General features: G+C 45.5%; 1 protein-coding gene across 1 annotated transcript in view; it reads right to left on the bottom strand.

Moving 5' to 3' along the window:
* LOC141131494 (uncharacterized) overlaps positions 1-23,266 on the bottom strand; it is a 126,228-nt gene that overhangs the window by 84,166 nt on the left and 18,796 nt on the right. Inside the window, exon 2 of the mRNA XM_073618830.1 lies at positions 14,604-14,681. Coding sequence (XP_073474931.1) covers positions 14,604-14,681 — 78 coding nt within the window. The remainder of the gene's footprint in view (positions 1-14,603; positions 14,682-23,266) is intronic.

Here is a 23,266-nt window from a genome sequence, read left to right as displayed (position 1 = left end):
AACTAAATTTACTAGCAACCCTGCCTAAACACCAGGCTGCTACATCCTCCCCCTGCCTAGGAAACGACGTCTCAGAATTGCAAGAAAAAAATTTAACTCTGAAGCCTGAGAGTGGATGTTCTGGCAAAACTGGGATGGGTGGGGGAACAAGGATGGAAGAAAAGATAACAAGACATGTGGCATACCATCTCTCCTTATCCAAGGAAGACGCATGGGGTACAGGAACACCAGAAAGAGAAAATAGACAGCATAGAAATATATCCTATCCCTACAATAACACAGTGCAAAATATATATATATATATATATATATATATATATATATATATATATATATATATATATACACATATACATATACATATACATAGGGAGAGGGAGAGGGGGAGAGAGAGATAGATATATAGATATTGTATATAGATAGATTTATATCTATATAGATATATATCTATATAGTGTGAGTGTAGAGTAAACATTAATTACCCTCAGCCGAGAGCAGCAATGCAGTGTAAAAACACCTTATGACATATCTAAATATGAGTACAGATGAAAGCTGGGCCCAGCCCCATGCGAGGGTGCCACCCCTTTTCCGTAACAGACCTAAAGAAACTTAACAATTCCTATAAAACAGTTGTATAATGTGAGCAATGGCTCACTCAGGTTGGCACTCTTACGCCACCTGGTGGCCAGCATATTCAGAAAACAGTCCTTGTGTACTTTTCAGTCCATTATTCAATTTTAAAGGTGAGAACTTGCCCTCTTTGCCACAGCTTATTCTACCTAACTGACTAAACACCCAGTGTCTTTGTAGCCCCAAAGTCCATCAATCCTTCACTCAGGGTGGAACAAAATTCCCCAGCAGTTTCCCTTCTTCCTAAAGACAACTCTGGGGACAGAATGCATGGCTGCATTCAACCAAGAAGCAGCCATGCCATGGTGCAAGGGACCGCATTTCTTGAAATAGGTCCCCTTGCATTGGTAATCTCAGTGTGTGTACACAACAGCCAGAGAAAAGATTTCTTCACTTGTTGAAGAACAAACATGCTGACCGTCAGATTGACCGGTTACTTTTCAGGTGGAGGCACACTAGCGATGCCAGAACACTAGCCAGTGTGACTCAAATAGGCACTCCTTGCAACTGCCGGCAGAACACAGTCCCAGCAGTACAGCCAAACAGGAGTGTCCCCACTAGCAACATTTCTGCGAGGAAGGTGGAGTGGCTTCCAGCATAGTGTCCTGACTCCACAAAGTATACATTAGTAATCCACATGGTTTCAGTAAAGGATCACTGTGATGGGAGGGCCCGTGAAACCCAGAATCACTTGGGAATGGTTGGGAAACCCTTGTTTCAGCTCCCCATGCACCTCCTATGTCTAAGCCACCCTGTGCCCATGAGAGGCACAGGGTGAATGAGAAAAAATGATGGACAGCAGTTTAATGGACAATGAGAAAGTGGTTACTTAAATATAACAGTAATATTTATCCACAATATCTCCTAGGATATATATAGATTTTTTATATATATATATATATATATATATATATATATATATATATATATATATATATATATATATATATATATATATATATATATATATATATATGAGGAGATGATCACAGGCCTCCAGAGCTGGGTAGGAGCCAGACAGTCTACTGTTTGTATTGTTAATTGTAATTAGCTTCTGCTATTGTGAGAAGGTTTTCTGTGTTTCTATTTTTGATAATGTTGATTGTGTCTTCTGAGCTAAAAGACACCAAGTCTGTCCTGAGGGGTCATGCCCCTGAGTCACCTAGGCTGTCTAAAGGATTGGTAACTAGCTCATGTTAATTAGGTTTCCGGTTACAGTTTGTATTGTCATCCTTGTGTATATATTTGTGTGAGATCTCAAATAAAGAAGTCTATCCCTGATGTACTCCAATGTACTTTGTCTGGTACTTGGGGGTTACTATAGCCAGATCCATTGGACTCGTGTTCCAGGACTTAGGAAGCGATATACTGACGGAAGCACTCAAGCGGAGTGTGGGACGTTCTGTCACAATTGGTGGCAAGCAGTGGGGTGCTTCCTGCAGTCTGGGACATCCAAACCTCCACCTGGATCCAAAATCAGGATAGCAGACTTCGGTCACCTCAGCTGAGATATGGACCTGGCATCAGAGTTCCCGGTGCTGCTGCAGATCGTCCTTTCAGCATACACCAGGACTGTGTCTAAGGATGAATACCTGGAGCTCAGGCAGCAGATTCGGGTGGAGCTCTGGATTGGAGCCCTCCAGCTTGCTGGTATAAAAACAGGGCAAGTGCTTTCCAACCCAAGAGCAATGGGCCAGTGACCAACGAGCATTGCAGATGGCATTCCTGGGAGAGCGGCCCCAGAAGCAATGGGTGAGTTGGACAGGTTGGTCCAGCAGGAGATAGAGTTGGACAATCAATCTGCAATGGCACACAGAGCAGGGATATTTAGGGGAGACAACAGAATGCTCTCCAGAGGCATATGACCTTGGAGGCCCTGGATTTCTGTGGGAGAGCCTTACAGATCGTTTGTGTTTGGCGATGAAGGGGAAACTACCCTTGAGGACTTGCAAGAATATAGAAAGACTATGCTCGGTCTTGCAGGGGTCATGGAGCTTAAACCTGATCTGGACCATTTGCTAAGGAAGGAACAGAATCTAGAAAGGGCATACAGGAAACTGCTAGAACACGTTCAGCAGCATGCCAGAGAATTGGCAGTGGAAACTCCGGAGATTGCCGCCCCCAAACCTGAAGTGCCGATAACAGGTCAGAGCTCTGCTAACCTCTGCCCAGCACCAACAGTGGCTTCGGCCTTCTTGAGAGAAGAGGTAGTTGGCCTTTCTCCCACAACACTGACAGGGACATGTGATTTTCTGCCAGTAGCATCTATGGAGTTACAACAAACTTCTCCAGCTGAAGATCTGGTAACCAAACAGAGGGTCCAAGACCTCTGTCCCACACTTTTAGCAATTCCAGAGACTGGGGATTTAATAGACGTTTCTGTAGAGGAGGAACCACCTAGCAAACCCCCAGCAGAAGTGCTGGCAACCGGACAGAGGGTCCTAGACCTCTGCCCCACACCTGCAGCGAGTATGTTTTATGAGAGAGGCAGAGGTTGGCTGGGTGAGTAATGCTCTGTTTGGAACAATTTGGGGTACTGTGTGGGTACGGGCATTGGGGGACTGTAACTATGGACTAACTTTGGAGTCAACCCGTCTGGGGTCTCCTCCTGTGTTAGTCTTCTGCCGAAAGGGGAGAGATGTGACAGGAGGGCCCATGGAACCCAGATTCCCATGTGGAGAAGTTGGGAAACCCTTGTTTCAGCTCCCCATGCACCTCCTATGTCTAAGCCACCCTGTGTCCATGAGAGGCACAGAGTGAATGAGAAAAATGATGGACAGCTGTTTAATGGACAATGAGAAGGTGGTTACTTAAATATAACAGTAATATTTATCCACAATATCTCCTAGGATATATATAAAGAGCTGATCACAGGCCTCCAGAGCTGGGTATAAGCCAGACAGTCTACTGTTTGTATTGTTAATTTTAAATTAGCTTCTGCTATTGTGAGAAGGTTTTCTGTATTTCTATTTATGATAATGTTGATTGTGTCTTCTGAGCTAAAAGACGGCAAGTCTGTCCTGAGGGGTCATGCCTCTGAGTCACCTAGGCTGTCTAATTAGGTCATGTTAATTAGGTTTCTGGTTACAGTTTGTATTGTCATCCTTGTGTATATATTTGTGTGAGATCTCAAATAAAGAAGGCTATCCCTGATGTACTCCAAGACTGGTTTTGTCTGGTACTTGGGGGTTACTATAGCCAGATCCATTGGACTCGTGTTCCAGGACTTAGGAAGCGATATACTGATGGAAGCACTCAAGTGGAGTGCAGGACGTTCCGTCACAACACACAATTCAATTTCATTTACCAGTAATACCTGGGATCCGGTAACTTCAGGGTTTCCCCTCTTGTATTTACAGTGGTAATGTAGTGATAGATGTCCTTCTTGTTCGGCCGGCAAATAGCAAACTTATCTGAGTTGATTTTGCGGCCATAGCCCCAAGTTTGTAGCACCGAAGTATATCTCTCAGCTATCTTAGGTGACAACTTTTGGAAATCTAATCGTAAAGGGATCCTAAGAAAACTCCGCACAGCTTCATCTACCCATTGTGTTTCCTTATCCTGGATCTCTTCCTCTAGATGGGCCAGTATATTAGGGATACAGGTAGCCATAGTCAGCCACTTTCTTAATGATTATGCACTGTGTCCTGGACTGCCTGGGCAGTGTTTTAGGGTCTCCATACCCGGTCAGGACCCGTGCATCTGGTGCACGTTGAATTAGGTATCCTGCAATAATTTCTGGTTTACAATCAAACTTGGTCAACTGGATTGGCTTAGTCAATGCAACGTTAGGAACCCATGTTGCCCAGCGACCCTCCTCAAAGGGTTTAGTAGTACACACAGTTGGAGCTGTAATAGCAGACAGTTCAATCTTAACACTTGCAGCTGGCCCAAAAGGAATGTCATTCTCTTCCAGGTCACATAATTGCTCCTCTTCACTATCACCCCACTTTCCAGTCCATGACAAAGTGTCTGAAAACAGTTCAGAGATTCAATCGGATGAGACATCCGAATTGGAGATAGTGGAGCACTCTTCGGCCGAGAGTAGGTTGCGCTTGGAACTAGCAGCAACTGGTGCAACAACCTTGTCTCCCCCACTGCCCACCGGCACCACCGCCCCCACTGGCACCCTACTTTTACCCATATCAGGCTTACCTGACTCCAGCGTCTTTTTCCCCTGGTGGTTCCACCATCAAGGAACGCAAGTGGGCCCGTCCAGGGCCTCAAGGAATAACCAGAGTGTTGGGTCCTGGAGCAGCCACATAGATGAGAGGAGCAGCTTCTTGCACAAGCCAGGTGATAGCAGGGGGACTCTCCATGCCATTCCCAGCCAGGACAGTGACATTCTTGTACCAATCCGCTTGTAGTGCCTGCAGAGGTTGGGCTGGTGAGACTACCTCAAGCAGGGGTTCCCCGCAGTGTCCACAGACGATCCAAGGCCGCAGGTACATGTCCAAGCTGGAACACTTCCCGCAAATCAGTCCCAAGGCTTCATTGCCTCTAGCCATATACAGGGCAAGACTACCCTCATATGTATACCGCACTCCGGTGTCGGTCAGGATGTCCTTAGACCCACTCAGTCAATGAGACCTGTTGGTTCCTCCCCACATTGTTGGAATGCACAATAACACAGTCTATATGAAGTAAAGATGTTACTTGCCACTTTCCCACAGAGCCAGACGAAATCTGGATGTAGCTGTAGCCGGTTGCAATGAGCGACTGCTGCAGGATCAATGCCTTTGCCCCACGTTGGGCGCCAAATGTAGCAAGGTCCTACAACTCTAGAGGCCTAATGGTGACCTCCAGAATCAGGGAGAGCTGACATCCTTCTTGGTAGAGTGGTTACAAGGCATGGTGGGTGTAATACAAGCTGAAGTGATGGGCACCAGACACTTTTTGAATGCAAAAAGATTTATTGTCTCTTGAACAAGAACTGTGGGAGAGAGGGTTAGGGCCAGGACACCCTTAAGTAGATGCAATGATAATTGGCAGACTCCGAGACTTCTATAGGTAGACAGCTATACAATGGAAGGCCTATAGCCGGAAACCACTTCTGTATGAGAAGGTGCAGCAAGCCCAGAACTAGAGAGGAATCAGTGGATCTATTAACAATTAACCAGGGCAACTATTGCCTTGGAAACTAAATTTACTAGCAACCCTGCCTAAACACCAAGGTGCTACAGATGTATGAGTGCTGCCAGCATTGCTGCAGAGGTTGAAGGGGTGGAGGGGGTCAGCCTGTCAGTGCTCATACTGCATCAAATTGGCTGCATACTGCATCAAATTGGTCTGTATGGCTGTCATCCCAGAAGGAATCTTCTAAAGATGATGCACAAGAAAGCCTGCAAACCGTTTGCTGAAGACAAGCAGACTAGGGACATGGATTACTGGAACCATATCATGTGGTCTGATGAGACCAAGATAAACTTATTTGGTTCAGATGGTGTCAAGCGTGTGTTCTGGTGGCAACCAGGGGAGTAGTACAAAGACAAGTGTGTTTTACCTACAGTCAAGCATGGTTGTGGGAAAGTCATGGTCTGGGGCTTGCATGAGTGCTGCCAGCACTGCAGAGCTACAATTTATTGATGGAACCATGAATGCCAACATGTACTGTGACATACTGAAGCAGAGCATGATCCCCTCCCTTCGGAAACTGGGCCGCAGGGCAGTATTCCAACATGATAGCGACCCCAAACACACTTCCAAGACGACCACTGCCTTGCTAAAGAAGCTGAGGATGGACTGGCCAAGCATGTCTCCAGACCTAAACCCTATTGGGCATCTGTGGGGCATCCTCAAACGGAAGGTGGAGGAGCTCAAGGTCTCTAACATCCACCAGCTCTGTGATGTCATCATGGAGAAGTGGAAGAGGACTCCAGTGGCAACCTGTGACGCTCTGGTGAACTCCATGCCCCAGAGGGTTAAGGCAGTGCTGGAAAAATAGGATTTTTTAAAACAGCTTACCTGTAAAACCCTTTTCTTTCGAAGGACATCACGGGACACAGAGCCACAGTAATTACTGATGGGTTATATAGGTATCACTGGTGATTGGACACTGGCACACCCTATCAGGAAGTTCAACCCCCTATATAATCCCTCCCCCTTGCAGGGATACCTCAGTTTTGTAGCCAAGCAATATAGTGTATTAGAAGAGGGGCGGGACCTCTGTGTCCCGTGATGTCCTTCGAAAGAAAAGGATTTTACAGGTAAGCAGTTTTAAAAAATCCTATTTTCTTTCTCGAACATCACGGGACACAGAGCCACAGTAATTACTGATGGGATGTCCCAGAGCAATGCTACCTGGGGGGGGGGGGACCACGACCAAGTAGGGTGCAATCAGACCTGAGGACCCTGTACCGCTGCCTGCAGCACACTACGCCCAAAGGCGATATCCTCATGCCTTCTCACATCCACCTGATAGAATCTGGTGAATGTATGGACTGAAGACAAGGTTGTGGCCTTGCAGATTTGAGCCATAGAGGCCCGGTGATGCACTGCCCAAGAAGCACCAATAGCCCTTGTGGAATGTGCCCTGATCTGAAACGGAGGAATCTTCTGTTTCAAACCGTAAGCTTGAATGATCAATTGTCGAATCCATTTAGAAATGGTAGCTTTTGACACTGCCTGTCCTCTATTGGGACCCTCTGGCAGCACAAACAAAACATCCGTCTTGCGGATCTGAGCAGTTGCCCCGAGATAGGCCTTAACTGCTCTTACTACATCCAACGAATGTAGAGATCTCTCTTCCGGAGAACAGGGATCTGGAAAAAAGGAAGGTAGAACAATGTCTAGGTTTAAATGAAAATCAGAAACCACCTTCGGTAAAAAACTAGGATGAGGGCGTAGTACCACTCTATCCTTGTGTATAATCAAATAAGGCTCCTTACAGGAAAGGTCTGCTAATTCTGAAACTCTTCTAGCAGAAGAGATGGCCACCAGAAAAATTAACTTCCTTGTCAACAAGACCAAAGGAATCTGACTTATTGGTTCAAAAGGCTGTTTCTGTAACACAGCCAGGACCAAGTTCAAGTCCCAGGGGTTTAGGGGCACCCTAACCGGAGGATTAAGACGCATCACCCCCTGCATAAAGCTTCGGACTAAAGAATGCAAAGCAAGTGGCCGCTGAAATAATACTGATAAAGCAGAGACCTGGCCCTTGATGGTACTCAAGGCCAGCTTCATCTCTAATCCTAATAGTAGAAAGTCAAGGATTCTACCTATGACATATTTCCTGGGATGCCAACCTCTGGATTCACACCAGGATACATAAGCTTTCCAGACTCTATGATAAATCATCCTGGAAGATGGCTTCCTTGCATTGATCAAGGTAGATATGACAGGACCTGAGAGGCCACGACTCTTCAGAACGTGGGTCTCAATAGCCAAACCGTCAAATTTAGCGTTTGTAAGGCAGGATGGAACACTGGACCTTGAGATAACAGGTCTGGGCGAACCGGTAGGGTCCACGGGGAACCCACGGTCATCCTTACTATTTCTGCATACCAAGTCCTTCTGGGCCAAGCGGAGGCCACCAGACGTACCGACTTCCTTTCCTGCCTGATCCTGCGAAGGAGTCGCGGTAGTAGCAGAATAGGCGGGAATGCGTAAATCAGTGAGAACTGATGCCACGGAATCACCAACGCATCCCCGTCCCGCATGCAAGAGGATCTTTTGTCCTTGCCACGAATCTGTATATCTTTTTGTTGAATCGGGATGCAAAGAGATCTACATCTGGAACCCCCCATCTTAGGCATATGGCCCAAAAGACGTCGGGATGCAGAGACCATTCCCCTGGAAGTAACTGCTGGTGACTTAGATAGTCCGCCTGCCAATTCTCTATTCCCGGGATGAAAACTACTGATATGCATGGCACATGCATCTCTGCCCAGACTAAGATCTGGTTCACCTCCTTTTGAGCAGCTCAGCTCCGGGTGCCTCCCTGATGATTGACATAAGCCACTGCTGTGGCATTGTCGGACTGGATCCTGACCGGACAACCCTGTAGCCTGATAGTCCAGGCTTTTAGAGCTAGATGTATCGCCCGGATCTCCAGAATGTTGATGGGTAAGGTCCTCTCTGTCTTGGACCATACCCCTTGGACCGCAGACTGTTCCAGAACTGCTCCCCAACCTGACAGACTGGCATCTGTTGTTACCACCATCCAGGTAACCGGTAGAAAGGATTTCCCCTTCTGCAGGTTTTCGGGTATGAGCCACCAATTGAGGCTCTAACGCACCGCATGCGACAGGTGCATCGGAAAGTCGAATGCCTGAACTTTCTTGTTCCAGGTCGACAGAATACTGTGTTGCAGCATTCTTGAGTGAAACTGAGCATAGGGAACCGCTTCGAATGAAGACACCATCTTCCCTAGTAGCCTCATACAAAGGCGGACAGAGGGACCCTTCTTGGTCCTTACTGCCAGAATCAGCTCTCTTAAAGCAGCGATCTTTGCCTGGGGTAGAAATATTTTCTCCTGGCTTGTATCTATAATCAGACCTAAATACTCCAGTCTTCTTACTGGTTTTAGGAAAGACTTTTCCAAGTTGAGGATCCAACCCAGGTGTTCTAGATACCTGACTGTGGTCCTCAAGTTTCCATTCAAAGAGGCTACCAAGAGCAGGTCGTCTAGGTATGCTATGACAGCTATACCCTGAGCCCTTAATCTGGCCAGAGGAAGAGCCAAGATCTTTGTGAACACTCGAGGTGCAGTGGCTATCCCGAAAGGCAGAGCCACAAACTGGAAATGGCGCCCTCCTACCTCGAAGCGCAGAAACTTCTGCTGAGCAGGAAAAAAGGGAACATGCAGATATGCATCTCTGATGTCTATTGATGCCAGAAATTCTCCTCCCTGCAGGGTGGGAACTACTGTTCAAATTGATTCCATGCGGAAGGATTGAATCCTTAGGAATCGGTTCAGGTCCCTTAAATCCAGAATGGGCCTGACATCCCCATTTGGCTTTTGGACCGTAAAAAGGTTGGAATAGAAGCCCAATCCCTGGTCCTTTGCGGGAACTATCATAATGACCTCCTGCGACAAAAGTCGCTCTAACGCTAGAAGGAGCGACTGCTTCTTCTCTGGGTCTCTGGGGACACTTGATCTGAGGAACCGAGGAGAGGGGAATTCCTGAAACTCCAGCTTGTACCCCAAGGTTACCGTGGAGATGACCCATCTGTCCTGGAAATCCTGCTGCCAGAGCTCTGAGAACTGTCGCAGTCTTCCCCCCACTCGAGTGAGCGGGGGCGCCCCCTCATGCAGAGGTCTTAATGTTTTGCCTAGTAGGCTTCTTCCCGCAGGACTTCTTTTGTCCCTGGGGTTGACTCTTGTCTCTGGACCCCGATGGAGGCGGCCGTAGAGACTGCCTGGAGGCTGAAGCCCCCGGCACTGGGGAAAGAGTCCGTTTGAAAGAGGGACGCTTACTCTTCTTCTTGACAGGTAAGAGAGTGCTTTTCCCACAAGAGATTCTCTTGATATAGTTATCCAAGTCTTCTCCAAACAACCTTGCACCACGAAATGGAAACCCCGCCAGTAGCTTCTTACATGGTGCTTCAGCTGACCAATTTTTCAACCATAGGATTCTACGTATATGCACCAACCCCAGTGAAAGACGGGAGGTTTGCACGATAGAATCTCTAATGGCGTCAACCACAAAGCATAAGGCCGCTGGAAGGTTAGCAAACCCCTGGGCCTGCTGTTCAGGTAATACTTTGATGACCTGCTTAACATGGTCTCTTAAGTATTGACAGACTCCAATCGCTGCTACTGCAGGTTGGGCCACTGAACCTGCTAAGGAGAAAACATCCTTCAATAGGGATTCCATCCTTTTATCTACAGGATCCCTGAGCATCTGAGCATTGTCTACAGGACAAGTCAGGCTATTATTTACGGAGGAAATGGCGGCATCAATAGCCGGTATTCCCCACATTTTAATAAACTTTTCTTCCATCGGATAAAGTGTTGAAAACTTTTTCGGCGGAAAAAAACGTTTGTCTGGGTGATCACACTCAGAATAAATGAGCTTTTCAAGTAAAGTATGAACAGGAAAAGCCTGTGCTGCTTGGAAAGGTTTCAGTGACCCCAAAGCAGAAGAGGATTCTTTAGCAGTTTCAGGTAGGGGCAAGTTAAATGTGGACCGGACCAATCCAATGAGGATCTGCACTAAGACTTTCTCCTCTTGGGAAGTGGCAGAGGGTCCCTCTCCACCTGATTCCTCTGAAGAGGAATCATCCGTCCCATCCTGATCCTCTGAAAGGGATTGGTCTCCTTTATCCCAGAGCTCCTCTGTCTGAGGGTCTTGGGGAACAGAGGAAGGCCTAGTACGTTTTCTTCTACTGAGTGAAGACATAATCACGGCCATTAATCTTTCCTCTAGACCATTCATGGTTGAGGAAAAAACCTCTTGTGTAATATATACAGGGGCTGAAGTGCCAGAAGCAGGTGTAGCCCCTGACCCCGATGGCTCTCCCTGGCTAGCCGCCCCTGGCCCATCAGGGGGGGAGGATGCTGCTGACAGGGGGCCCTCAGAACCTGAACGAGATCCCCTAGTGTCTCTGGTTCCTGGGGTGCTTGAACCTCTTCTACCCATAGTGCAAAGCAACAAGGTGTGAGGTATACAAATGAACACTGACTGCTGAGCGATGTAGTCTGGCTAAAAGCCTTGCTACCCAATGCTCAGTCTGGTGTTACTTCAGTAAATGCTGCCTAGGAGAATGCCTGTGTCCCACCTTACATGCGACTGTCAGCTCTGTGTCTCTCAAAAGGCTGAGTGCACCTGTACAGAGTGCCTTTAATAGCCTGCAGCTGGCCTGAGTGGGAGTCTAAGCACCTGTGCTGACCTCCCCCCCGAGTTTTGAAAAAAACGAGGGCTTCCTGTACTGGCCGACTCTCCTGTAATACTAGGAGGAAGGCTGGGGGAGGGGGAGGATGGAGAGAAGCTGGTAGAGAAGACCTGCCTAAACAGCAAAATGGTCAGAGATGGTGGCCGAGGCAGCAGAGCCCGAGCGGTATAACCACCTTCTAGACCCCTGTGGCCTCTCTCTAGCCTGGGGGGAACATCCAAACATGAGAAATCCCCCCCTTCCATCCTACCTTGCAGCCGGCCTGAGACGCTGTGAAAAAAAACATGTGCAGCGATGATTCACTGAGACAGACCGTCCAGCATGTGAAGGTATGTGCTCTTGGCAGCCCCCGGTGGTCACAATAGACATAGCATGCATTTACCTTAAAGGAGAAACCTACTAGAATTAGAAAATTCTGTGGAATCTCCTCTTACCTTATCCAGCTGCAGGGTTCAGTTTACACAGACCCAATCTTCACCTCTCACGGTGGGCTCCGTTTGAAAAAAACGTCAGAGACTGGGGCCCCCTATGATCCTAGGGGGATCCTGCAGTTCTGGGCCCGTAAAGCACCTCGCCAGAAATTAGGAAGTTTAAAGCCATTTTCTGATCTGCGGAGTCCAGCTCTCTAAAAAGAGAAGCGTTACGGGTAAAACTTCGTTTCTTCGGACACGAGGCCTGGGTACCATCCGTTTCGGCCTTAAAAGGACACTTTGAATGGATCCGGTTCGCCTGGCTTGCCCCAGTATAGGATATCAGGATATTCCCTTTGGAGCTCAGCACAGGACATCTTTACACGTCCATCACCTAAGACACTGGCGTAAAAACTGAGGTATCCCTGCAAGGGGGAGGGATTATATAGGGGGTTGAACTTCCTGATAGGGTGTGCCAGTGTCCAATCACCAGTGATACCTATATAACCCATCAGTAATTACTGTGGCTCTGTGTCCCGTGATGTTCGAGAAAGAAATAATGGTGGCCACACAAAATATTGACACTTTAGGCCCAATTTGGACATTTTCACTTAGGGGTGTGTGGAGTTATTTTGAGGGGACAGCAAATTTACACTTATACAAGCTGTACACTCACTACTTTACATTGTAGCAAAGTGCAATTTCTTCAGTGTTGTCACATGAAAAGATATAATAAAATATTTACAAAAATGTGAGGGGTGTACTCACATTTGTGAGATACTGTATAACTTCTTTCAGACTTAGGTAAGAGGGGCACCTATAAGTGTAGCAATATGGTTACACTTAATGAAGGCACAACATTTGTACCAGAGTAAAGCTGTCCACATAGACCCTCCTCCGAACAGCCGGCTCTCACCACTGTTAGTCTGCAATCGTGACCGGTAAGACTACCCTGCAGTAGAGCGTTCTGAAAGGGAGGCTCGAGCCGCTCGTGGAGCTCGGCGTGGAAGGAATGGCGTCAATGGTGGTTCAGAGGATGGTCTATGTGGACAACCCTGTCCCGGAGGCATGCATACTTAGATGTACCTTAAAGCAGAACTAAAAGCAAAACTCTTTTTCATTTTGGATCGAGTAAGGGAAGGTTATTTTTTAACGTCTGTGTCTAATTAGAAAGATTTCTCTTCACTTCCTGTCTCAAGAGGAAATCCCTTTAAAGTGATGGAATCCCTGGTTGTCACCAGAACTAGTGTCCCCATTGGAAGATTTCCCCCAACATTTTGATTCTCTTTCACTTTCACCCTAGGTGATGATGGTAAACAGGACAAATAAAGAGAGGGTGAATCTCGCTAATAGGGACACAGACGGCAATAAAAACCTGACAGTTGTTCCAATCCCCCTACTCACTATCCAACTAAAAAAAAGTTTTACCTTTAGCTATATATTATACAAGGAAAACAGGGGGGTATCTTATAAGGCCCAAAGATATTAAAATAAAATAGTGTCCAAACATTCACATACTTATAACATGTTCCGTAATCCCATAGATTACATCAATCACAATAGTCTGTTATAAATTACTACCTACAAGTGAATTAAAACATTACTTTGGTAAAGTGCATAAGTGACCAGTGGTACTACTCAATACGAAACATTTAATCATAATATTGCCCCCAAATAATGTACTTACCCCATAACGTATTACCAGTAAGGCAATTGATATCCCTATCGTATTGTATAAAGGTGCAATAATACTACTCAAAATAAATATGTGTATGATATTTCCCCATAAATATTATACCTACCCCATAACCTAACATCATTTATTATCATTGAAGTAATTAATATCCCACTCTATATTAAAAATTGTGAGGGTTAAAAATCTAATTCATAAATCCACCAAATCTCCCTTTTTGAAATGGCTCTTTTCCTATTATAACCCCTCCACTGGGCATACGTCTTGTCAATGCCCACAAACCTAATCCCCCTAGGATCTTTAATATAACAAAGTTTAAAATTAGAATACTGTACATACTATGTTTTTATTATTATGAATATGCTCCCTTTTAGTAGTACAAAAGACACATTTTGTGCATACGAAAAAGCTTTTCATTCATCCCATGCAAACAATGTGTCTTTTGAACTAATAATAGGGAGGAATGGCACAAAAAAAACATTTTTTTCAGTTTCCACCAATAAGGAATAGACCATTGATTAATTTATCTAGTTTTTACCACTTTCACCAAAAGTGAAAGTTAAAAATTTAACATTTTGGAAAACTAGTTCTAGTGACTCCTATGAAAACCAGGAATTCCTTCCCTCAATTTGGAGAGATTTCTTCTCACTTCCTATTTTGGCTATGGGGCAGGAAGTGAAAGGAAATCTCCACAATGGGACACAGATGGCAAAAAAAATGCAAAAAGGTTATACCTTCCCTTACTCTATCCAAAATTAAAGAAAATTAAAAAGAGAGTTTTAGTTCTACTTGAACTGCAGCTACAAACAAAAGTGAGGTCATGGTTTTGGCTATATTCCTCCACAGAATTTTCTGGATATCAAGAATGACTGAACACAATCACAATCCTTTTGCACAAAAGGCTAATTTCATAATAAAAATGCAGGTTGGAGGGTCTGATATTTTACACACACACACACACACACACACACACACACACACACACACACACACACACACACACACACACACACACACACACACACCAGTCTTACCTCCAGGTGCTTGACAACAAGATCCATTAGTTTGGGATGCATCATCATGCATTTTAACACATGCTTCTTCATTATTTCCTAATTTAAATAAATATATCAGTTTAAACTTCACTTAATGGAAGAGTAGTAAAAAAAGTAGCGCTTAGCGCTCAACCTGATATAAAGTAATAACTACAGAATTACAAGGCATAACATACAGAGTGCAAGCATATTCAGAATGTCCAGAGTAGCAATGTAAAAGCAGTTAGAGTTCTAGGGCCCCTTTCACACGATCGGACCGTTCAGGTCCGCCTGTCAGTTTTGACGGCGAACCTGAACGGGCGCTCCATGTTAGCCTATGGAGACATGTCCGCTGACATCCGACCCCGTCTGATCCGCTAAAAGCAGATGGATGGCCCCACGTCCAGATCCGTCGCTGGCGGATCGGATGAGATCGGACGAAAACGGACATGCTGTCCATTTTCATCCAATCCCTCCATAGGCAGCAGCGGCGCCTGACAAGCCCCTCCCTGCTCAGTGAGCAGAGAGGGACCTGTCATCCGCCGGCTCAGCGGAGATTAACGGACTGACCTCCCGCTGAGCCGGCGGACCGAGGTGGGCTCTGTGGAAACGGAGTCCGCCTTGTGTGAATGAGGCCTTAGACTAAAAACTTATTTTGAAACAATGGAGGAGCTGATCAAGGGAAGATACTACAGGAGGAATCTAAATTCATTTCACTCACAAATGCAACAGGTTCATTGATACTAAAATACAAAAATGAATTAACAGTGTTTCTTGGGTAGTATTCTGAGTTATTTGCTTTACAGTACATCTTGTCTGTAACTGTTTTTGTCTTGTAAGAAATATGCAGGAAATATCTCTTAGAAAAATGGAACCTAAAGCGGACCTTCAGTCATTTTTTCAACTTTCCATCTATTAAATCTTCTGCCCTTGTTGTTTTAACTTTGGATAGTAAAACATTTTTTTCTGCCAGTAAATATCCTATACAGCCCACTTCCTGTTTCTTGTCTGGTAAAAAGCCTAGGCTTATGACATTATGCACAGCTCTCTCTCTCGTGAGAGTTTCCCAGGAAGGGAGGGGGGATGAATCATAAGAGGGCCAATGAGAGCTGCAGAGCTGGAGGTGTGCCTCTGTGTAAATCCAGGAAGTGAACAGGCAGCAGCTTCAGCTGCCCACAGTTAAAATGGCTGCAGCCAGATTCAGTGGAGGGAGATTTCTGCAGCATATTTGGCAAGTACAGAGTCACATTATATATGAAATAATATGCAAAGTGGTGGAGGGAAATGTCAGAATGGCAAAGATGTTTTTATTACAAATTATGTGAGGGGAGGGGTTGTGTAAGAATGCACCAGGATGTATTATAAACAGGCATACCTTGAGTGAAGGTAGATTCAAGTGCCTTGAGAAAGCGTGTGCTTTGCATGAGAAACAGTTCATGGCCCAATGGTTTTAAATGTGTAGGGGTCCACTGCCCTCTACTGTCACCTGCTAGTATCACACTGTAATGTATAATTATATTGGTCACTTCCTGACTGGGGGGGTTGTTGGGAAAAGATCCTGGAAGGAGAAAGTGGAGAAAGAAAAAGTCTTATGTCGCGTACACACGTTCGGAAATTGGCCAGCAAAAGACCGATGAGAGCTTTTGGTCGGAAAATACGACCGTGTGTATGCTCCATCCGACTTTTGCTGGTGGAATTCCTGCCAGCAAAAGATTGAGAGCAGGTTCTCAATTTTTCTGTTGGAAAAAGTTCCTATCCGAAAATGCGATAATCTGTGCAAATTCCTACGCGCAAAATTCCTTTGCATGCTCAGAAACAATTTGACGCATGCTCGAAAGCATTGAACTTCATTTTCTCGGCTCCTCGTAGTGTTGTACATCACGGCGTTCTTGACAGTCGAAAGTTCAGAAAACTTTTGTGTGACCGTGTGTATGCAAGGCAAGTTTGAGCGGAATTCCGTCGGAAAAACCATCCAAGTTTTTTCCGATGGAAAATCCGCTCTTGTGTAAGCGGCATTAGCCATATGTCCTGTCAATGCTACTAATACCTGATTAGAAGAGACAATTATGTAAGTATTTCTATGTTCTAATAGTTTAACTGCAGCTGCCCATAGATTCTTCAGTGTATTGCTAAATCCTTGTGACAAACAGAGTATCTGTCCTATTACTATCTCACATGCACAGTGCCAGATAACTAGGACTGTGTTCCAGGCCGGTTGGATAACGGCAGATGTTGTTTTCAGGTTTCCGACACAAAGACAGACGTCGCATCATCCTCAGGGGCCCCTGCAACGGGACTTTGCTGAAACATTCATATGGAGGCATCTATATTTAAAAATTTGTATACCTGGGTATTTGTGCAAAATTCCATCAGGACTCCTATCAGGTCCTTTGCTGGTAACATTGAATGTATGTACTGTTATTATTTCTTAAATAGAGTTTGTATTATTTTTATACTGGTGTGCATCTATATGCTAATGGTTTATGTTATATGCTGGTTGCAGTAGTTCTTCTGTTTTCAATCACTTTGATTAGATTGCTGGTTAACTACCTAGAAAGGGAATCCCCCCCTTGTTCACAGAGTGTCCTGGGTGGAAGCACAGCCAAATTACTATCAATCCCACTTTTCCACTTAGCACAGGTTCTGGCTCTCTTATCTACCTATAGGTTTAGTGCAATATCCTGTTTGGGAAGGGTCAATCCCCCCCCCCCCCCCCTTTAAAAAGAGGGCTACAAATGTTTTTAGGTCTGCACTCCCCACAGACACACTAATGCTGAGTGCCACATATCTATTTGACATATTGCTGGGGCTGTTGCTTTAGTGGGAGCACCTACCCTATATTACCAAAAGTATTGGGACACCTGTCTTTACACGCATATGACCTCCCAGTCTTAGTAAGTAGGGTTTAATATTGAGTTGGCAATTTTTTATTTTGAGAATCTTGCAAGAAACACATCTCAACTTTTTTTTACAAAAAATAAATATTTACTTTTTTTTTTGTGTATGCATAACATATTGTATACACGACTACACATAATAATAAAAGCTTACTTTAACCTATAATATATGAACAAAAGGTTTTTTTCAACCAAGAGCAATATCACTATATTATATATTATACTATATACAATATCTCACAAAAGTGAGTACACCCCTCACATTTTTGTAAATATTTTATTCTATCTTTTCATGTGACAACACTGAAGAAATTACACTTTGCTAGAATGTCAAGTAGTAAGTGTACAGCTTATATAACAGTGTAAATTTGCTGTCCCCTCAAAATAACTCAACACACAGCCATTAATGTCTAAACCGCTGGCAACAAAAGTGAGTACACCTCTAAGTGAAAATGTCTAAATTGGGCCAAATTAGCCATTTTCCCTCCCCGGTGTCATGTGACTCATTAGTGTTACAAGGTCTCAGGTGTGAATGGGGAGCAGGTGTGTTAAATTTGGTGTTATCGCTCTCATTCTATCATACTGGTCACTGGAAGTTCAACATGGCACCTCATAGCAAAGAACTCTCTGAGGATCTGAAAAAAAGAATTGTTGCTCTACATAAAGATGGCCTAGGCTATAAGAAGATTGCCAAGACCCGGAAACTGAGTTGCAGCACGGTGGCCAAGACCATACAGCAGTTTAACAGGACAGGTTCCACTCAGAACAGGTCTTGCCATGGTGGACCAAAGAAGTTGAATACACGTGCTCAGCATCATATCCAGAGGTTGTCTTTGGGAAATAGACGTATGAGTGCTGCCAGCATTGCTGCAGTGATTGAAGGGGTGGGAGGTCAGCCTGTCCGTGCTCAGACATACGCCACACACTGCATCAAACTGGTCTGCATGGCTGTCATCACAGAAGGAAACCTCTTCTAAAGATGATGCATAAGTAAGCCCACAAACAGTATGCTAAAGACAAGCAGACTAAGGACATGGATTACTGGAATCATGTCCTGTGGTCTGATGAGACCAAGATAAACGTATTTGGTTCAGATGGTGTCAAGCGTGTGTGGCAGCAACCAGGTGAGGAGTACAAAGACAAGTTTGTCTTGCCTACAGTCAAGCATGGTGGTGGGAGTGTCATGGTCTGGGGCTGCATGAGTGCTGCCGGCACTGAGGAGCTACAGTTCACTGGGGGAACCATGAATGCCAATTTGTACTGTGACATACTGAAGCAGAGCATGATCCCCTCCCTTCAAAAACTGGGCCGTAGGGCAGTATTCCAATATGATAACGACCCCAAACACACCTCCAAGATGACCACTGCCTTGCTAAAGAATCTGAGGGTAAAGGTGATGGACTGGCCAAGCATGTCTCCAGACCTAAACCCTATTGAGCATCTGTGGGGCATCCTCAAACGGAAGGTGGAGGAGTGCAAGGTCTCTAACATCCACCAGATCCGTGATGTCATCATGGAGGAGTAGAAGAGGACTCCAGTGGCAATCTGTGAAGCTCTGGTGAACTCCATGCCCAAGAGGGTTAAGGCAGTGCTGGAAAATAATGGAGGCCACGCAAAATATTGACACTTTAGGCCCAATTTGGACATTTTCACTTAGGGGAGTACTCACTTTTGTTGCCAGTGGTTTAGACATGAATGGCTGTGTGTTGAGTTATTTTGAGGGGACATCAAATGTACACTGTTATACAAGCTGTACACTGACTACTTTACATTGTAGCAAAGTGTAATTTCTTTAGTGTTGTCACATGAAAAGGTATAATAAAATATTTTAAAAAATTTGAGGGGTGTACTCACTTTTGTGAGATACTGTATATCACTAAACAGCACAGACATCTTCAAAAATTCTGCACATTACTCAAACTTTTTTAACATTCAGACCAAGAAACATAGATCATCATGTGTACGTAGCCTTTATTCAAAATTATGTTTATCCTTCAAAATCTAAAGGAGTGTCCAGAGAGAAAACAGAATCTCACACACGACCACCAGAACAGGAAGGACTGCCTGCCAAAGGGATACCTGACACAGTACATTCCAGGTGTAATATCGGACTACTAAGCTGACTACAAAAAGAGTGTCCAAATCAAATCCCTTTAGATTCTGCAATGCTGCATACATCCACTCAGCAGGGGCGTTGCTAGGTGGCAAAAAGACCACGGGCTTCGGCCCGAAGTCCGAGCCCTGCACCGGGGGGGGGGGGGGGGGGGGCGCTGGGTTTTTTGGCTGGGCGGTGGGGTTGTGTGTAGGGTTGCCACCTGTCCAGGATTCAACCGGACAGTTCGGGTTTAGAATCATGTGTCAGGGTTTCAAACTGCCTGAAACCTGGACACATTCAGACTGGACTATTGCTTCCCAGCAGGGTTGCTGGCTGCAGTTGTCTAAGCTGAAAGTATCTGTTACACTCCCTTTCACACTGCCCAAAGCCAGCACTAACAAACACACACACACACACACACACACACACACACACACACACACACAGGAGAGGACTCAATCTGCTCCTCTACATCCTGCCCTTACCCCTCTGTGTCTGCCTACACTCTAATCCCCAGGACTGTGCCTCAGAAAAGGAAAGTGGGGGCCTGAAATTTGAATTCCAGCAGCCTCAGATACATCTGGAGGAGAGGTGCTGACTGCCAAGGGGTGAGTGAGCTCACCATCCTTCTCCCTCCTGCCTCTGAGTGAGTACACAAAGGTAAATCGGGGTTCTCAGAGCACCCCTTACATCAGAATTTCCCTTTACACCAGAAGCCACAGTGTTCCCTCTTACATCAGAGTTCTCAGTGTTCCCAGAGCATCCCTTATGTTAGAGTCCCCAGAGTTCTTCCTTACATCAGAGACTGCAGAGTCTCCCCTTGCAGTGTAAGGGAACTATTCGAGTTCAGATGTAAAAGGGGAACTCTGCGGATTCAGATGTAAAAGGGGAACTCTGCGGATTCAGATGTAAAAGGAGAACAGTTTTTAACTTCGTATGATTAGAAATGTTATTTATTTGCTAAATATATGTATAGTTTATACAGACATACACTGACCTACCTGACAGATAAGTCACATTCCGCTTCGCAAGATTCAGCCTGTTCCCCCATAATAATTGAAAGAAACAACTATAAATCCTGGTATAGCAGGACTTTAGCAAGATGCAAACAATGCTGACTTACAGAAAGGTAGGAATCAGGTAGGTCTTAATGAAGTCCACCCTTTCCCTCAACGAGAGCCGCCACCCCTTCCAGCATTTCACCTTGACATCAGCATCATTTAGCCTGGCTTCCCAATTTGCCTTACTGTAATCATCAGGGCCAAACTCGATGCCTAATACTTTGACTTTCTGCTGAGGCCTCGGGAAGGTGTCCAGAAGTGCAAAGCTCTCACCTCCCTCGCTCATCCAAAAAACGTCACTTTTATCACGGTTGACCTTGGAGCCTGATGCCTTGGAATACTGCTCTATCACTGAGACCACCTCCTGCGCCTCCTCTGTCCCAGAGATAAAGATAGAAACATCATCAGCATAGGCTACAACTCTCAAGGGCGGCTCACCAGTAATGTCCACCGGCACCTCGCACAACGGTCCGCTCTCTAGCTTTCTGACAAAGGGGTCGATTGCGAACACGTATAGCAAAGGGCTCAGCGGACACCCCTGGCGCACCCCCGATCCAACCCTGAAGGGCCTCCAACCCAACCTTTAAGCATGAAGCTCTCTGCCTCTCTGTATAAAGTTTTAAGACATCCAATAAACCCACCCTTCAGACCATACTTGTCAAGGAGAAGCCAGAGGTACTCATGATTGACATGATCAAAAGCCTTTGCCTGATCCAATGCCGGCAAAAACTTTCCCAAGCCTTCAGCCCTGCAACGTTTGAGAGCCTCCCGGACAGCTAACGCCGCTGAAAAAGTACTCCTGCCCTGGATCAAACAGTGCTGCTGACAAGAAAGCAATCAGTCTGCTACTGACGACAAGTGCCAGAAAAATTATCGTCGCCAGAATCTTTCAATCGACATAGAGAAAGTAAATGGGGCACCAATTCTCAATCATCGAAGGATCCTTGCCTTTTGACAACAGAATCACAGCAGATGGTGGTCTCATGGAGGGAGGGAGCGAACCCTCTTGCAGACAGCCGTCAAATACCTCCACAAAATAAGGTACCAAGCTGAATCTGAAAGTCTTATAAAATTCAGCCGTCAATCCATCTGGCCCAGGTGTTTTCTTAATAGCCAGACCGTTTATAGCTTTGACTACCTCTTCTGCTGTGATTTCCCCTGTCAAACTTGACAGCGGAATGTTATTTCCCAGACCTGGTGTAGAGTCCAGAAACTCGACATCTTTGCCTGAGCGAGGTACTTCTCCCCCAGAAGATCCACATAAAAAGATCTCGAGACCTCCAGAATCCCTGACCTGGATTTCCTCAAAGAGCCCATACTATCCCTTAGCCCAACAACCGTCTTAACTGCTGCGCTTTGTTTGCAGTTCTGATAATGGTCGTGCGAGTGACATTTCCCATAGTCCCTTTCCAAGACCAAAAAAAGCATGCTGGTCATACTGATACTTCCTAAGGAGAAGTTTAACCTCAGAGATTGCCCCTGAATCTCCACCACTCGAGACAAGGTGATCAAGTTTTCTCCGTAGCTTCTGGTAGGCAATGTACTTACCAAGCTGTTTCCTTTTTCCTATGGCCTTGAAAAACCTACTAATCCTGCTTTTAGAAAGCTCCCACCACTCCGACTTACTGCTGCAGAAATCCAGGATGGTTACCTGAACCTGAAAAAAATCCTCAAAAGATTGTCTTCCCTCCTCGTCATCCAGCAGTGCCGAAATTGAATCTCCAAATACCCTTTACTTTAGGTGGCATATCTGAATCATTGAGAATAACAGACAGCATAAGGTGATCAGAGAACTCCACCATACGACACTCAGGAGCCGAAAAGGCAGAGTCCCCCTTAAAAAAATAAAACCCATCTATCCTGCTCTCACAACTGCCTCGCTTAAATGTGTAACCCATGCTGTCTGGGCAAGGCTTAATATGCGCATCTTCCAGACCTGCTTCCCTGGCTATCGTATTAGGAAAGATGCTATCATATCTCAGGCTGTCAGTGGAGCTTTTCCTGTCTTTGGGCCTAGTGACGGTGTTAAAATCACCTCTAAAGACAACTTTCTGAGATGTAAAAAGGAAAGTATTAATCTTTGTAAAGAGGCATTTCCTGTCCCACCTAGTTTGTGGTCCATAAAATATTTATTAAATGTAGATCATGCCCCTTCACAGAGACGTCCAGGACCATACACCTTCCAATCTCTACCTCGCTAACCCGCCGACACGTTACCATGCCAGTAAAAAGTACTGCAACTCCGCTGTAAGTCTCAGCTGCAAGAGACCAGAAAGAGGGCCCACGCCTCCACTCCCTCTTTGCCAGGCGGACATCGGAAAGGCTATTTAGCCGGATCTCTTGCAAAAATAAAATATCAGCATCTATCTCGCTGAGCAAAAATAAGGCCATATTACGAGCCCTTACAGATTTTATGCTGGCAACATTAATCGTTGCCACCTTTATCGGAGTGGGAACTGCCATCAGGATGATTGAGGTAGGCGTTTTAGCCTGAGCTCCCTCCCCCCCTTACTGGAGACCTTGACCTCTTTAGGGAACACTCTACCTCATCCTCCTTCATCTGAGACACAAATTTAGAAGACTCCTCCTCCCCCTCCGATAAGGACCCAA

Source organism: Aquarana catesbeiana, linkage group LG03 (genome assembly GCF_042186555.1).
Source record: "Aquarana catesbeiana isolate 2022-GZ linkage group LG03, ASM4218655v1, whole genome shotgun sequence".
Classification (NCBI taxonomy): Eukaryota; Metazoa; Chordata; class Amphibia; order Anura; family Ranidae; genus Aquarana; species Aquarana catesbeiana.
This window is presented reverse-complemented; position numbering and strand designations above follow the sequence as displayed.